Here is an 18,988-nt window from a genome sequence, read left to right on the forward strand (position 1 = left end):
GGTAAACTGTTCACTATTTCTTATTAAATATATTCAGTTTCCTCTTGTAGCGAGCAATCGTTCCCCAATGTGTTTATTTGTTCTTGTGCAGGATGCGTATGCCCATTACCTACTTAACTAAGATTTGTAGCCCTTTTTATACCTTTTAGCCCATTTTTGACCATTTTTGTCAAAGTTCCTTGAATTGCCCCACCCTTTTGTCCACCCGCTGAAAAAGTGCTGGCTACGCCACTGCCCGTACTTAGGTACCACCAGGGCCGCCGAAAGCCATTACGGGCCCGGGGTATAACAAAGACACCCTTTGATTAACAATGACGTTTAGGATATCATAAGTTGGAGACAGCAGTCATTACACTTTGTGCGGACACCAGTTCAAAACTAGTCTGTAGATTATTTTCTACAAATCAACACTTTTCTGCACGAATCTACAGTTAAGGGTACATTCCGTACAGAGAAGTGTGGATTCGTACAAAACATATCACCTGCAGTTTATTGAACAGAATTACGGCTATATTTTGAATTAAGTGTTATGAAAAAAAACCATCATCACGAACAAAATGAACAGCATTTAGTCAATCATGAAAAAACTAAAAACTATAAAAAACATTAATCAATCAAAAACACATTGAATCCGATATTTTATTTGTATTAAGCCCTTAACTTAAAGTTTTCCATAATAATACAATACTCCGCAAACAAAATTATATTCTTTTTACTAAAGTATTTTTATGTAAAATAACAACGCTCCCGGCATTAACACTAACCCAATTCAGTACGACGGCAACTTCATGACCTCTTTTGTTCGATAGAAATTTGTTACGCGTTGGTGAGCACGGTTTTACGTAACACAATGTTGAAAATTTGCCAGATAACGTGTTTTATCAAAACGTTTACTGATTAAATTACATACCTTGACCACGGATAAGATACCAAACATTTTGTGTAAAGCAACGTGTAAATAACGTGTAAAAGTTGAATTATATGGAAAATAAAGAAGCTTGAACATGCCCAAAGTAGCCAGGAAAATGAGTATTGCATGTCACGATCACCAAAATGGTTATATCTACAATTAATGATCAAACTCCGGTCGTATGCTTTTCTGTAAGGCTGCGTTCGCATAGAAGTATACTATTCGGGTATACGGTGCACGTTTTGCAGGTGCACGCGTATAGCTTAAAATCGAGCAGGGCAATTTCATTGTACCGGGTCACATAAGGCTACGATCGCATAGAAGTATACCATTCGGGTATACGATGCACGTTTTGCAGATGCACGCGTATAGCTTAAATCGAGCAAGGTAATTTCATAGTACCGGGTCACATAAGAGCTATTCGAAAAGGCCGTATACCTGCGTATAGTATAGTATAGTGGGAATCGTGCGTGTTCGATTTTAGTGCAACGTATACCGTCCTAATTTTAAAACCTAAACCATATGTGGGCAAATTAATTTTTTTAATAGATGCACTATCTAATTCTGCACATTATGACACCTCATTGAATGCAATGTGACCTCAAGAAGTAAAGTTACAAGCACTTGATAAGACGAAGAAAATGGGTAAACTGACATACTCGCCATTCGCTATACGAAATACGCTCATTCGATCAGGCTGAGTTCACATTATTATACTCCTATATGAACTCAGCCTGATCGAATGAGCGTATTTCGTATAGCGAATACCGTATACAGTATACTTCTATGTGAACTCAGCCTAATGATAAACATTAGACACCGGGGTTTGCTCACAGTTGTAGATTATAACCATTTTGGTGATCGTAACATGCAGTTTTCCTCATTTTTTGGCTACTACGTACATTCATTTTGACCACAATAGTTCAACTTTTACACGTTACTGTTTGTTTAAACTCATGTTTCATATCTTATCTATGGGCTCCATACGAAAATTAAAAAGCGAGAAATAACTCGTGTATTCCATTTGTTTGAGTATTTTCCAAAATACCGTCTTTGCCGTCTTATTTTTAACATTTTGTTACGTAATAGCAGAGGTCACGCCGGTAAAAATTACCGGAAGTGAGGGACGTTGCCGTCGTACTGAACCAGGTCTCATCTTTAAACCCCTTCACGTGCATGCATTCCACGTGATACGATGACGCAATCAGCCTAAGTCATATACCCAGGGAATCGCTGGCCGGGCCAGCGTAACCACCGCGGCTACAGGTCGGTGATCTTCTGCGTGGCATGCGAGGGGTCCGAGGTTCGAATCCCGGGGATTCCAAGTGACTTCTTTGTTCATCATGTCTCATTTTTCGTTTCTTTTTTTCCCTCCGATAGCTAAAGACCATAGGTACTGTTAGGGAAACAGTTTTCTGTATCTCTTAGATTTTAACTTGTTCGTGCCAAATTTTGAATTTTAAGGCCAACTGCACCATTATACTTTCATTTGTGTCATAATCTATTATTCTCGGCCATGATCTGGAACGTGTTGGAAGGTTGACCAATGATGACATGTTCAACACCAGCCTAATGACCGTTGAGAAGTAAATCTTCCTTTTCCCCTCTTTGGCCCATGATGAAAATGAAAAATTGGCGCCATTGAGATAGGCTACTCCAATATAAAGAGAATCACTACCGTCCTTGACCCCTTAGAATACTCAAGAAAATGAAGATGGTGCTTGATGTTCATGGCAAGAGACATTGGAACTAAACTAGCCCTACCAGAGTTTGCGTTTTTATGCGAATTCCCGTCGTTCCCTACTAGTGACATGGGCCTCTAAGCTTAGATGAGCGACAGTCTACTATTGACTCCATGAGTAACCTGCGGGATCCCGGCACACCAACACGAACTGTTGGGCCTCCTTATTGTCGCCTCTCTACTTTAAAACCTCTCGTAATATCTACCTATAATGTCCGTACTGTTAACCAACAAGGTGAAATCCATCAGCTATTCATGAGCTGCACTGATGCAGGTATTGACATCTACCCCCAACCTAGCCCAACTGATGAATTTCGATGAGACGATAGGAACTAGGTTTTAATATTCAGTTCTGCTACAAAGAAAATGCACGGAGGAATGGGGCTGGTCGTGTCTAAGCACATTCACAGATGTCTTCAGAGTGTTGAAGCTGTTTCCAAAAGGTTACTAATCCATTGTAACCCTCAGCTAAGCATATCACTGTTGTACAGGGTGAGTCAAAAAAAAGTGCAATAGAGAAAAGAATCCATTTTTATTTAAGAACCAAGTTGAATCTTTTAGGTTTTAAAACATTTTTCAAATAACATGTTCATCATTGATTTTGATTTAGCGATACTCAATTTTAGTGTTTGTCCAAGAGACATCTAAAATTTGAATGTCAGCCCACTCTGTGTAATGTAGATTTGGAACAACTGCCATTTTCTTAACCTCATTGGCATTGAAATAAAATGGAGCACCCAAAGTGTTATTGTCCTTGGTCTTGTTTAAATAGAAGAAACATTATTTGTTGTTATTTTGATTTTCCCTTTACTTTAAAGATGTATCAAAACATTTAAATTTGTAGGCGGGTTTTTCAAATGTCGAAATGAAATGCGCGCAGATTGAAGTGGAGTGAATTACACAATTTCCAGTAAGTTTTAGTAAGACATATTGGGGATAAAAAACTGGAGTTGGAGTCGAGTGAGGTATATGAAGCACTTAAAGCAATGTTAAAAAGTTTGTTTGAACAGAAAAAAAGAAAGAAATTAAAGTAACGCAAAAATCAACCTTATTTAAATTAAAGTCAGTTTCAGAGCTGGTGCCTTTGTCGTGCATTGTATGCTCTCATTCAAAATACATGGTACCTCGTGGACAAATAATGAAATTGGGTATCGCAGCAAAAGGACCCATAAAAATTAAACGGTAGTAGCGAGTCACTTCATTTTTTTCACAGAAGGTGACTATTGGGTGTGGCATTTATAACACGTTTCAATAATGGGAAAGTTCAACTTGGTTCTTACATAAATATCGATTCTTTGCTCTATTGCAATTTTTTTTACTCACCCTGTATTTGCACCAATTGAGTGTTCAACATCTCCTGACAAGGAGGAGTTCTATTCATCTCTATCTGACTACCTGGACGGTATAAAAGGCACTACATTCATATCATCCTAGTATCCTTGGGTCATTGTCCCATACTACTACCATGATTCAACCAATGAAAATGGTGAGCGTCTGGTTAACACTTGCCAGGAATACAATCTCAGACCGGCCCAAATGAAATTCCCCCAACCCAGGAACCGTCTCTAGACTTGGAGGCATCCAGCTGGATCAGACCATGCACAGTTCGATCACATTCTAATAAACAGTAAGTGGGTAAATTCTCTCCGCAACTGCAGACCATACAACTCAGTAGAAGTGGGCTCCGATCATCGTATACCAGTCTGCGAACAAGCAAAGAAAAACCTTGCAAGATACTAAAATTCAACTAGAAGAAATTGCAAGACCCTGATACAAAGGAGGAGTTTTAGCTGGAAAGCAAAAGACATGCGAACTGCCAGGTTGGGTATCAGACAGAGCAATTAGACATAAACGGTGGAAGAGATGAGGGCTAAAAACAGTACTCCATTTCCAAGTCTTGTCATGGAAAGAAAGATGGAGGAACTTGAACACCAGCCTTAAAAACTCTTTTAAATCTGATGAAGCTGGCCGATGAGATGGGGAATTACACCACCGCCTGAAAAATCATTCACTCGCTTTCTTGAATTGCCCGAGGAATGGAAGGAATATTTTAGTTCACTTTTTATAAACAACGACAGTGACAGTAGACGACGCACTAGCAGCCATGAAGACCAACAATGGACTGTGCTATAACTTTCGAAGCACTTCAGGGAGAAGGGGATAGCATGATTGATATGATTCTTCTGTATGGAAGTATTCTAAACGCTGACACCACCGCGTCAATGGGTTACAAATGTATTCATTCCTCTACCAAAGAATGTCGATTTTTCTTTCATGCCGTGGTATTTCACTTATGTCTATTGCTGCAAAGTGTACATCAAGATTCTTCTGAACAGGATTCGACCTCACATCGATCCTTACTAAGAGAAACCCATGCTGGCTTTAGATCAGGACGCAGTTACGCTAACTATTACACATATTGAGGTGAGTCATAGAAGGTTTCAAGGAGTACACCTTATAATCCCTTGACAGTCACTTTTGTGACTCCATCGAGTCGACTCCATCAACTGGTCAGTCATGTTTTCAGTGCTGCGGCAATACGGAATACCAAAGGTTGTGGTCATTGCCATTAAGGTGCTCTACAAGGACTCCAACAGCGCCGTCATGGTAGATGGAAGTATTTTCGGGCCTTTCCAAGTAATAACTGGAGTGCTTTAGAGTAATGTGTTCGCGCCATTCCTGTTCATTGTCCTGGTAGACTACCTTCTGAAGAAATCCACTTCTGGATTGTTACGTACCCCCGTCGGACAAGGAGGTATACTGCTAGGATGCTAAATTACCTGGTTTTGCTGATGATATTGCCCTGATGGAATCCTACATAGCCCGGGCCCAGTTACAGCTTACTACTAGGACTGCTACTGCAACAGCAGCTACTAGGTCTTGTCATTAGTGCACATACAAGACAGAAAATATGACTGCAAACTGTAGCACTCAGCCAACACTTAAAGTCTATGGTATGTAGTACCATCAACCATGTCACATAATTCAAGTGGGTTCCAAGGTGGGCTCTAGTGTTTGAGACCCAAAAATAATAAATAAATAAAAGGTATCAGCGTGCGAGTCATGGGTAATCAATAAGGATGTGTTGTCTTTGAAAAATATTCCTATAGAATCATGTTAAGGGGGTACTACATCCATTGCATTTTTTTTGCGTTTTTTTTTACATTTTGTGAAGAAATGAGAAAAAAATTGGACAAAGTGGTATGCAAAATGAAGGGGCAAATCTTCTCGTTCTATTGGTGGCATCGGTATCAATGTAGCTTACATGCTTTTAAAGGTAGAACCAAAAGGTGGTACATCACTGATGTAGTAAATTCACTTCATTTTGGAAAGCTTACTATCAACGGATTTCGTTAAAATTTTGGATATGTGTTGCTAACACATTAGAGAAATAATGTTGATATGTAAAATGGGAATAAGTGGTTCCTGATTTCTTTTATGACTTCATGAACTTGGTGCTCCACACCTATCAAAAACGAACTGTTTAAAATGCTTCTATTTTCAATGTTGAGCTCTATTTTGTATTTTTAACTTGCGACATTATTTCACTGAAACTTAATTAAACCATAGGTAACAGGTTACCACAACCATACTACAGCAATGTTGAACAAAATTGTATTTCCTGTCACCTATACCACCATATTAGGTAGTTTTTCGTAAGCTACATTTTTGTGATTTTGGTAACTATTTTATATTTATTTGTCCAATCCATTTCAACTAGGCAATCTATATTGTACTCACCATTTACATCCCAAGGTATTTAAATATATCCACCTCACACCTTTTCAATATATATCCAGTAAAAGACAAAATATCAAAATTGATGCCTCATTATGATATCACATGTATTCAAAATGGATGCCTGAATTTGACCTGAACCAAGTGACCTATAACCTGACCTATGATGACCTATAGCATTTTTAAATCTCTTTTCCTAACAACACATTATAGAAGGTATATAGTATTAAATTGGCTATTTCATCCATTGTGGCAGAGCTTATTTAATTTATTCAGTGTTATTTAGCATGCATCGCTGAATAAATTTTCTATAGATAGTATAACAAAGGATTTAATGTATTATATTCATGTACTCTACTTGAATAGAATAAATTATGGTTTGTTATGAAACACACATCTGAGTTACTAAGATACAGTAAACAAAAAATATATAGGGCCAAAATGATTTACTAAAATGGTTTAAAAGCACTTTGTATGCAGAGATATTTTATAAGTTCAGGACATGAGGTGATGAACTTATTTATGTACTTCATAAATTTGCAACAAAAATAGAAGAGGGGTACTGATGAAAATCATATGCTATATATATATTATACCCCCTTAAACATCAAGCGTGCGGATCGGATTCCAAATGAAGCACTTTACAATCTGACCAACACTAACCCACTGGTTGCCAGAGTCAAGATTCATCAACTCAAATTTCTTGGCCATATACTTACAGACGACGTGCCTATGAAAGATGCTCTTTATATTCCACCAAATGGGAAGAAGAAACCGGGACGGCAGCGCACACTGTACTTGCAGTAAGTCCATCACCTCCTGGGAGATACTGAAGGGATGCTGCAGCCAAATAAAATTGTTTCGGTAGCCCAAGCCCGCAACAGTTGGACTCCCAGACCAACTGATGATAATGATGAAGTAAAGTATAAGTAAAGTAGTACTTTAATTTTTGCTACTTTGTATTTCGTTCGCAGGTGACCTTTACCAACCCAATGTTTATATCAGGTATCATTTTGCAATGTAGACCACAGGGAACTCTTGAGATAAACTGTCTCACCAGTATTTTGATTAAACTTGGCAACGACACCAAGTCAATGCAATATATTAATGATAATGACACGCCTAGGGTAAGTAACTCAACCGTATTTACTTATTAGGTATCTGCACCTTATGGCATATAATAGCAAATTAAGCAACTCAACCGTATTTAACTATTAAAAGTATTAGGTATCTGCACCGCACATACATTAGAGAGATTGCGAAATTTACGTGAAACGTGACACGGGAACGCGAACGGCAAGCTACATTAGTCGAAAATCGGTTATTATGCCCTCTAGAGGGTGAAATCTATTGTGAATTGGTCAATCATGGAATTACCGTATGGCGATTACGTTGCGGTTGGTAGCAAAAAATGACGTTCCAATATGACAAAAAAATGCATTATAAAATGCAGAAAAATGTTATATTTATCATGTTATGAAGCGAATCAAAGTATCCTAATAGAACAAGTAGAGTCCGACATGTAATAAAATCCATTTTGGGGGTTAAAATTTGATCTCGTATAGACAAGAAGAAGTGAACAAATTTCGATTTTTTTTCGACGCGAATTCGAACGGGCAGATTGCCTATTCATTTGTGTGTGGAAAATGCCGTCCAAAAATCAGCTTGCGAAGAGGCGTTTTAGGCAGGATTGTGTCGTGTTACGGCATAAATGCGGTATATTTGTCTGTTTGGGACGGGGAACAGAAGTTCGTGCAACGCTATTTTTCGCCTTGCTTTTTCGTTGTGCATTAAACAGCTGTCAAAGTGTTTTGCTTATGGATACTATTCAGCAAACTCCAAAATGTTTTTAAAACATGATAATGCATGTCTTTTTGGTTTTAGTTAAAACATTTTGATAACATATCGATGTATGTTTATATAAAAATCATGAAAACTCGTGTTATACTGAAAAAATAATACAACAACATTTTAAGCCAAAATTCGAAATGCTATAGTAAAATATCATTTGGCAAACATATTTAAGTGTCTATTGTGTTAGAACGTTTATCAGCAAGTTTTGAACAAAAGGTTTTTGGAATGTTATTAAAACTTTTAATGCCCTTGACCTTCACATACCCTTTAACCCGACATTTAACGTTTTCTGTAATATATTTGTGTTTGCTGGGTAGTAATCGAACTAGGCATATTAGATTATCTATTTTCATTTTGCTTTAGAAAGTAAACAGGGTATTATTTATATGATAATGGAATTTGTTTCTTGTTATTCGAATAATATACACCAAGACTTCCTAGGCATCCAACACCAAACTCTGTTTAGATTATTTAGACAAATAGCATACACGTGTGAACATAGGCCTATACTCATTTTCCAATAGCCCGCAAAACTCAAATATCGCTTATCTGGACTGAATGCTTAGAGCATTATAGATACAGCCAGTCGTATTTGCATATCAATACCGAGGAAAGTAGTGCGATGAAAGAAGATAATCTTCTCTGGTTCGATGCACCCAAAGTGAATGAATGGGTGCTTCCTATTTCCTTTAGATTATTTGTCTCAGCATAGCGCCATCATGATTGCAATTGCGTTTACACGTAGTCTTGGTTCAGACTCTATGCGGCTATCACGAACAAACTAGGAACGACGAGCGTTAGGACCGACACAAACTGGTTGTGTAGGAGGCTAGTTTGGATGTGAACGGGACTATGACGTTCTACCGCAAAATGCAGAAACCCGTAACCCGTATGGCGTTTGCAGTGAACGCCTCTTCGCAATCTCTCTAATAGCGAATTTTCAGCGACGCACAGTTAAGACAGTGCAATCAGAACACTAGCCAGCGACTTCGCCGTTCAATAAAGCTTGGAGACCTCTCAATTAGTGAGCCCGTAAAATCGTTCACTTAGTGAAGAAGTCACACAAAATGTATTATCAACTTTTCCAAGAAATAATCGTGTTTTTTATCTTAAAAGTAAGCTACAGACTTGATAATTTTAGAAAAGTAGAACAAACGTACACGTACACTTTATACTGTCTTAAATCCTATCATCCTCTTTTATGACATTTTTCAGTACATATCCAAGAAAAAAGCTTATTCCCAAAAAAAACAGTTGAATCCGTTTTTGCGTTTGCGAGTTATGCATGATTATGCGTATTGCACTGCTCCATAGGCCACTGTTGTAATTTCGTTCTGGCAGGTGTACCAGAACGAAATTCAAATTTGACGATATTTTTGCTAAACGAATTAATCTTCAAGAAATATTTGGTACATAAACATTATGTAGCCAGAGGTTTCCAGTGGTATAAAAATTTCAACTTTTTTGGAAATAAGTGGGGGATGAGGCTGTGGATCACGAAATGCCCTTTTAACATTTAAAAATTACATTAAGCTTTCGATACCGGTATATGATGTATATATTACTACATTTTTCGATTTTTACAGTCACGACTTTCAAATCGAGCAAAATACGGACACAGTCATATTAAACCTTTCCGTTATGATTCCGATTCAGATTACATGGCCAAATTACATGAAATATTACATTTGCATTGTTTGCATTAAGGGCTGGGGTATGAACGTTTGGACAGTATTTATTTTGGGACATCAGAGCACATCAGACATATCGAATTGCATTCTGAATACGAAGAATGTCATTCTGATATCAAATAATTTTGATTTTTGAAAGTCGCAATTTAATACACATTTTATGGCAAATCATAAAAATATTGATATAGCAAAAATTGATATTTTTGATATTTAACAGTACTTGAAGTAAACTTTATAAATCTGATGATTTATACTTAAAGTGTATGTAGGTGGGATAAAAAGCCGACGATCAATTGAAAATTTTGACCTTTCGTATTGAAGATATAAATTTTTTTCCCAAAACAAAAAAAAAATTAGGTCTTTTTGGGAAAAAAATCAATATCTTCAATATGAAAGGTCAAAATTTTCAATTGACCGTCGGCTTTTCCTCTCTGCTACATACACTTTAAGAATATATCATTAGATTTACATAATTTACTTCGAGGACTGTTATATATCAAAAATTTGAAAAATATCAAATTTGTATAATTTGTCATAAAATTTGTATTATATTGTGATTTTAAAAAATGAAAATTATTTGATATCAGAAAGACATGCTTCGTATTCAGAATGCAATTCGATAGGTCCGAGGTGCTCTCATGTCCCATAAAAAATACTGTCGAAACGCAATAAACGCTCATTTTAGATCCCTTAAAAGACATAAAAAAAACATACAAAATATACATAAAATAACAATAAAATTGCTCAAAGAATTTAATTGCACTTGTTGAGGCAAAATCTCACACTCGCACTCATATAGCTCACACCCACCTACATCTCCACACGCACCAAATATACACCCCTAACCACACAGTGTCATCGCCCCGATATCTTCATGGCAGAAATCGCCATGGTAGGTTGAATCCACCGCCACGCATAGCCATTTTGTATCGATCTGTTTAATAGTTTTGAGTCGCATGGGCCGAAGGACATCTGACTAAGGCTACTGACAATAGCCCCGATTAGCCCGGTTACTGACCTCGCTGTGTGTTAGTCTATCATGGTACACCATAGGTCATATGCTTTTAGCCTACCTGCACGATTGGCCTGTACACTTGACTCAAGACGCACGGTTGTTTTTCAAGACGCAAGCTAACGACTATCATATCTGTTCAAAATATATATTCAAGTGCAAGGAACCGCATCTGGTTTCTTTATACGATATCATTTACGGGAGATATTCATCATTTTCAACCCGGTATCCAAAGATTTATCGTCTGAATATCAATCGTGCATAGCACATCCACGTGTATCGATCCCGTGTATTTATTTCAGTGTCTTGCTGTCTAGTGTAATTATTAACCGGGCGATGTCGGTGTGAACCAGACTATCAGCCCTCAACAAACACACCCCCACACACATCACAGATAAGAGGCACTAAAATAATTTATTGGACCAAATTTCTGTTCGATCGAGACAATTTGACCAACCTATACATGCAAAATCATTTACGTGAGAAATGGATGTTTTCGTAACACGCCATTTCACTTCCGGTAGTTTTATTTCTGCACATCCCACCATAGATTGATCAAAGGTCAATTAACACGTTTATGCACAAGGGCGCATTAACGTTAAGCGCAGCATGCCATAGGCGGGGGAAGCGCGGGGGGGGGGAGGTCGTGGGTCATTACAGTGCCGCCGAAAGCCATTACGGGCACGTGGGTAAAATGAACGCACGGGCCCCTTTGATCCGAGCGATGATGGTGATAGTGTAGGACTTCATAGGTGTGTCAGTATGTGTGGGGAAGGAGGAAACAGCAGTGGCGTAAATTTCTTTGTGACATGGGGGAGGGAGGTTGGTGTAAAATGATTGAACACATGTTCAAAGTAGCGTGTTTAGCTGCCAATAATCCAATATGAACATTGAAGGAGACAAATGCGCGCGAAGCTCGCACAAATTTGAAATTTGAAAGTGACATGTTGTTCCCAGATTAAGTTTCTCTCAACAACTTCCGTGCAAAGTGCAGAAAATGTGCCGATTTCAATGCCAAGTTGAAGCTAAAATGATCATGTATGAGCCATTGAATTGGACAAATGCGCGCAAAGCAATTGCAATTCGAAAGTAACGGCTTTTGCTCCAAGATTGAAGTTATTGGAACAATTGCCAATTTTTAGCTAAATGATCAAATAATAATGAACATTGGAGGGCAAAATGCGCGCAAAGCGAGCAAAAATTTGCAATTGTTGTTCCCACGATTAAGCTGCTTTCCCCTGATTTCTCGAAGTCTTCATTATATCGAGGATGATCATTGTGGCAAAAGCAGACAGTAACATAATTCATGTAAAATATTTATTAGAAAGTGTGTGTCAAAGGCTATCTGCTATTGTTAATGCACGTCGAGCCGTACGGGCCGTAAAAGAGCAAAGAAAACAGACTCTGTATTAAACCAGTAAAGGCAAACAAAACCGTAACCGAAAGAGACCGTAGTGGGCCCGTAAAAAACTAAAGAAAAGATACCACGGGCCCGTAAAGGAAGAAAAGAGACCTTAGTGAGCATGTATAAGAAAAGCCTAATAAGCACAAAAAGGACCTCGGATCAAGGAGGGCCCGTAAAAAGAAGAGATACCTAATGGACAAGAAAAGATACCTTAGTTGGCCCGTATAATAAAGCAAAGAAAAGATGCCAAAGTATATTATCTTTACTTTTACGGGCCCCTGAGGTCCTTTTTTTTTTTGCTTTACAGGCCCGTAGTAAAGTATGTTTTGTTAACTTTTTACGGGCCCCTAGGACCCCGAGCCCGGGGGTAACGCACCCCCTTTACCCCCCTTGTCGGCGGCACTGGGTCATTAGGTAAGAAGAGAATATGGGAAGAAAAAATAAGGCAATAATTAATTGCCTTCTGCATCTTCCTTTTTAGCATGAAAAACATCAGGTTTTTAGCCCAAATAGGGACAAATTGTGCGCACTTGCCATAAAATAGCAAAACACACCTTCATTTGGTGCTTAAATAGTCGCGAGCGCAAATGAACAAAGTATGCTCGTCCCAGCCCCACCCCACCCCAACCTAAATTGTAATGCTTCCGCCGCAACTGCCATTTTCAAAATCCTATAAATGAGACAAATGAACAAACGGTGAATCATATTTCAGAACCTCTAAATAGTTTGAGACATAAGAATCGTGTTACTATTACTAATAAGTGACTTAGTCAGTCTGTTTTCTATATTTTGTCCATCAATTTAATCATTTCAGAGGCCATTTTGAGAGAAAATCGATTTATCCATCTTTCGCTGATGTTGATTTAGGCCTAATAGTAGGCATATCACCTCAAAAATAATCGCAGCAGAAACACGTTATTTAATGTTCCTACATTATTGAGCTTTATTAAAGCATCAAAAATCAAAAAACAGAATTGAAATCGGTCAATGCATTGTGATGTAGTGTCGATTTAAAGATGCTCGTAGATGGAATGAAATCCTGCCACAAATGGCTGTAATGACAAAATTGCTTATTTCGAGATTTTGAAGGTATATTTGGACGCTTGCTTGAAAAAGCAGCGTTAATTTAAATATCACATGTTAAATGCCTATCTTTCCTGACTTCGTTACAGAAAACAAAATCTATCATTGAATAATCATAATAAATTAACCAAATATACTATTTTAGCAATTTCGGCCGATCTGCAGACAAATTAAATCTCAAAAATGACTAAGTTCAGCTAATTAATATGCAAAATTGATGCCAATAGAAAACCGTACATGATATAAAGGTGCGGGTTTTTTGCACACATATGTATACAACGTTCTTTCAATTGATAACAAAAAATACACAAAAAGTAATTAATTATGCAAATTAGGTAATTACAGCTAATTATGTATTTATGATATTATTATGCAAATTAGGCATGAGTAATTTTAGGTTTTTTCAATATTTAATGAACGTCTGTTCATTCATCATAATTTTTTAAGTATGATCCTGTTATGAGGTTGAATAAATGAACTGCAGTTAAATATTTAAAAACAATACAAAAAAAATAAAAAGTTTGACATTTTGACGGTGTCTAGAATATAATTTTCATTTTACTGTAAACATGGTATGTGTCACCATTACTCAAAGCCAAGTCCGAAAAGTAAAAATTAAAATTCAGTTGCAATGAGACTTTAAATTAACATTTTGTCATCTGGATTAACATGGGGGGACAATCGGTAAAGTGAACAGCAATTTTACTGTACCGCGTATACAAAAATAGTATGGTTTTGGACACACACAATGGCTTAGAGCTATTGTGGTTTGGAAAATTACTCCCTAAAAAAACATTGATTAATGTTTTGCTTCAACTGGTTTTAGGGAAGTGTTTCATTTGTTGTCGACGGAATTAGTTTACATGCTAAGAAAGATTAGTATTTGAGCTAAATGGTGGTAGTTCCTTTACTTCAATAGGCCTATATTTACTGATTTATGAGCGATCTTCAAAAATCCTTAAAAACAGGCAGTAGCTCTTAAACAAAACAATTTTAATTTTTGAGGACCCGATGTTAGCCTCGGAAAGGCTTCACACATCACATATTAAACATTTAAACAATTTGGATAAATCGTCGGCCGCATCACATACTGACGTATTCGACATTTTTAACATTTTTGAGAAAATTGGTAAATTAGTTTGTTATGTTCTACTCTATATATTCACCAAAAACCATGCCTCAAAGTGGCTTAATTACTAAGATATTAATTAATTTAATTTTGACGTATTTACAAAACCTTGAAATGTCTGTATCACATAACGACGTATTTGCCGATCACCTACACTGCGCAAGCCCAGTATATCGTATCTGCAATTTGAAGAATTTGCCGTTTCACATACTGACGTATTTGCGCGACGTATTTGCGCGACTTTGTCACAACACGATAAAATCGCTGTTTTGTCCTTTTCACATACTGACGTATTTGCGCAACTGTTTCACATACTGACGTATTTGCGCGACGTATTTGTCATTTGAACAGCGAAATTGTCATTAGTCCTTTTCACATAGTGACGTATTTTATTTAATATTGTTTTTTTGCAGAATAAGTTATGCTCTGATAGTAATAAGTGAATTATATTGAAAATATAGTATATTCGCGTTACTGCTAATCTGGTTTTAATCGCCAATAATGTTTTAATCAAGATTATGAAGCAAATGAAAATCTCTAAATTTTCAAGTTCAATTTTCTCGAAATGCGTATTTTGCAAATACGTCAGTATGTGATGCGGCCGACGAAATGAAGCATAATGAAATTCATTTATCGACATGGATGTTTTCTAAAATTGGCCAAATTTGAAGCGCGCCCTTTTCAATTCACTGTTATGCTTGCATGCACAGTGTAGCAGAATTATTGTGCAGCCACTGTGACATACCTACTAATAGGAATGTTTGCCGCAAAAATATCCACGTTGCATTTTTTTTAACTTTTCAGCTGATTTGATTGCCTACATACACAGAGTTTTGGAAATAGATCTGAAATCACCAGCAGGTCAGTTGCTGAAGAAGTCTGGTGGTTCCAGACACACCGTAGCAAAGTTAAATTATGTTCCAGCATTAGATCTATTTCCAAAACAACTACCATGGCTACTTGATGACTAAGAACATTCACTCATTAATCTATAACACAGCCACAAGGATAATGTATAAGGAAATTAATAAGATTCATGTATATATCCACCGTGACAATATATCTAAAAATTAGTTATTGATCTAGCATCGAAACTATTTAAACCTTTGTACTTATCTCAATGTCATGTTTGCAATGAGGTCCATGAGCAAAAAAATGGAAAACCACTGGTATGGTATAGAGTGGATAAGAGTGGGGCTGTGGGTTTGAAGACTCAAGTCATTTTCAAATATTATAGAGATTGCGATTTCCAAACGTAGGTATCGGACGTACGTTGATCTATTCACAACCACTCTCTTGTACCGAAGCGAGGTCACGTATATAGACAGTATTGAAGATTTTCCACGTGCGAAATAAACGTAGATACATCGTTGAAAATTCACAAAATTTGTCCATTTTACAATATGTTAAAGACAGTCAATGATAATAAACATACGAAGGAAAGTCTAATTACTATTATGATCCTTTTTGTTTGTAACAAATCATTATAATAAAGGTACAGCGATGTGTTGAAAATCGACTAAATTTATACGCGATGTCCATACGCAGAGATTGACCATTGAAATGTGTGTGATACTTTGCGTATAAAAGCTGACATTTCCCATTTTGGATTCCAACGTAGTGTAAAACGCAGATGCTACGTTGAAATATGCTGATTTTACCTCATGTCGAAGTTATATATCACATCATTTATTGAGCGCTATATCAAAAATTACCACAGCGCTGTACAATAGCAAATAACATGGTTAAAAACACAATAATATAAAATTATACAGCAAAAATAAATATCACTTACATGTAAAACAATAATTATTAAAAAGCAACACGATAAATCATCAAAAGACCCTATTAACATGATTAAAATACAAGAAGTACAATTTTTAAAACCCCAAAGCAAATATATTTATATAATGATAAAATAAATGCAACGCGCCCAATTTTCAGGACGAAAAAGTCTCATTTTGAAAGCAAAGTCATGATATATGGATGTAGTGATCTTTAATGTACCAAAATATATACAATTAAGTTTAAGCAGCATGTTAAGTCAAAATGTTAGTCAAAATCAAAAGCGAGCTGTTTTAATTAGGCAGAGACTCAGTAGCCTGCCCTTACTATTATTTTTTTCAATCACTATGCCCTCTATCGACCTAGATTAGATTAGATCAGATATTATAGTCTTTATTCCAGTCGACTTGTTCTCCTTCGTAACGAATGAGCACAATCCAGTTTGGAACTTAGACTAGCAATATTTAACACCGTATTAACGTACGTAAAAACCTACGTGAAAACGTACGGTCCACGTGCTGCGTTTGGAACATCGCAATCTCTCTAGTGAAACTATGACCCCTTCCAAAGAAGCCGCCCGATCTCGGAAATTTGGAAAACGATGATTGAAGATCAAAGACCGAAGGTGGAAGATCGAAAGTCGACATCGTCATTTTTGTCATTCCTTACATTAAACACAATACCTATATCATTGTAGAACTATATAGTATAAAACACCCCTTTCTCCTTACTCTGTTTCAGATATTTCACGTTAACCACCAGGCGATATATGCATACGACATTATATCATTTGAAAGCGTCATAGCAGCTAAATTGATTGGAATACAACCTCTCACCAGTTCGTTACACACGGGAATTAGAATGAGATTTGAAATATTGACTTGCGAAGACGCTGACGGCACTTTAACATTACCTAATTTCAGTAAGTTGCATGTTATTAAATGATTCGTACTATTGATACCTGTTTTAGCTACAGTGACAACTGCATATTATCTTTGGTATGTTTTTTACCAGTATATGATCAGTTTAATTGCTATATTGCGTCTCTTCCCATTTTGAGAGTGCCATAAGTGCATGTCATGTGAAAAATCAGAAACATTTCAGCCATCGCCCTTCATCAGGTGACAGTTATCAGTCTTGTATCTTGTTATACCTGATGGAAACCATTAGATGTATTTTTCATTTTCATCTCTCTCGATCTGTCTCTCCTTCCTCCCTCTCCTCTTTGGAATTTTTTTAAAGGGGGGACAATTTTGTGAGAAGTGGACATTCTTCCCAAAATTTGGACCTCTGCGACCAAAAAAGCATGAAAAAACCCGATTTTTTGAAAGACTTATGGTGAGGTGACTTTTTTATACTTTTGCAGGTTTGCAGTTTTGGGTACGGCTCCCCCCCCCCCCTTGCGTACGGGCCTGCCTATCCCTATCTCTCCACCTCTATCCTCTCTCTCTCTCTAGACTAGTTTGCGTCTCATGTCAGGGCAAAGGCACGGCGTGACTGGTTGCTGACCTGCGCAGTACGGCATTTTGATCTACTTGACAGGACGTCAGACGCAAATTAGTCTTTTTAATTCGGTCTTTATAGCAACATTAGAGAGCTTGCGATTTCGAAACGTACGTTTCAAACGCCCGTGCATCTATTCAAAATACCGTCATGAGAGTGATTTTTAATATACTGCGCCAAAAAAGTACCCTTACAGTTTGAAAAATAATCACAATTTCCAAACTGAACAATATTGGGGTAAATTTGTTTTTTTTTAATAGATGCACTATCTAATTCCGCACATTATGACACCACATTGAATCCAATGTGACTTCAAGAAGCAAAGTTACAAGCATTTGATTAGACATCTGGTTTGAGAGTGGTGAATGGCTAATTTATGCGTTTGCCTTTAATTTAAAACAAAAGCAACGAAAGAAAACTGAAACAAAAGAACTAACAAATAAAGTGAAAGTTATGAAAAGTACAGAGAAGCAAAAACTGAAATAAAAACTGCTTTAAATAACGCTTCAATTAAGAAACCGCGTTGTCTCTTTGTTTGGCTTGTTGGATTCTTTTTTTGCGCCTTGTATAGGCCAGTTTGTCACTTTTAAAACTGGACCTTCGTCTATTCAATTGCTTGTAACTTTACTTCTTGAGATCACATTGGATTCAATGTGGTGTCATAATGTGCAGGATTAAATAGTGCATCTATTAAAAAAACAAATTTACCCCAATATTGTTCAGTTTTAAAATTGTGATTATTTTTCCAACTGTAAGGATACTTTATTGGCGCAGTATAGATGCATGGGCGTTTGAAACGTACGTTTCGAAATCGCAAGCTCTCTATTAACTTTATCACCGCCTGCTTTTATCGCCGTAACCATGATTTGCACGGAAGTAACTAAGAGCCATGCGATTCGCTTTGTAACTCACGAAGTCAAGATTTTGTGATCACGAATCGCGACTTCTTGTGTTCGTGACTTAGCCGGTTTTATATAAAAATAAAAAAATAGTTAAGACAATACAGGATCTCAAGAACTCATGAAATCTGTCTAATTTTCACGGGGTCAGTACTTTAATTGTAAGTCCATCCACTTTTGTCATCTCGAGTCAGTCGAGAGATCCTATTTTCGTGACTTAAAGTCAGGAACTCGCGAA

At 37.0% G+C, this 18,988-nt stretch overlaps 1 protein-coding gene across 1 annotated transcript in view; it reads left to right on the forward strand.

Moving 5' to 3' along the window:
* LOC140168939 (lactadherin-like) overlaps positions 1–18,988 on the forward strand; it is a 43,665-nt gene that overhangs the window by 19,727 nt on the left and 4,950 nt on the right. Inside the window, exons 5-6 of the mRNA XM_072192250.1 lie at positions 7,364–7,516; positions 17,090–17,270. Of these exons, the coding sequence (XP_072048351.1) occupies positions 7,364–7,516; positions 17,090–17,270 (334 nt within the window). The remainder of the gene's footprint in view (positions 1–7,363; positions 7,517–17,089; positions 17,271–18,988) is intronic.

The sequence above is a fragment of the Amphiura filiformis genome, chromosome 14 (genome assembly GCF_039555335.1).
Source record: "Amphiura filiformis chromosome 14, Afil_fr2py, whole genome shotgun sequence".
NCBI lineage: Eukaryota > Metazoa > Echinodermata > Ophiuroidea > Amphilepidida > Amphiuridae > Amphiura > Amphiura filiformis.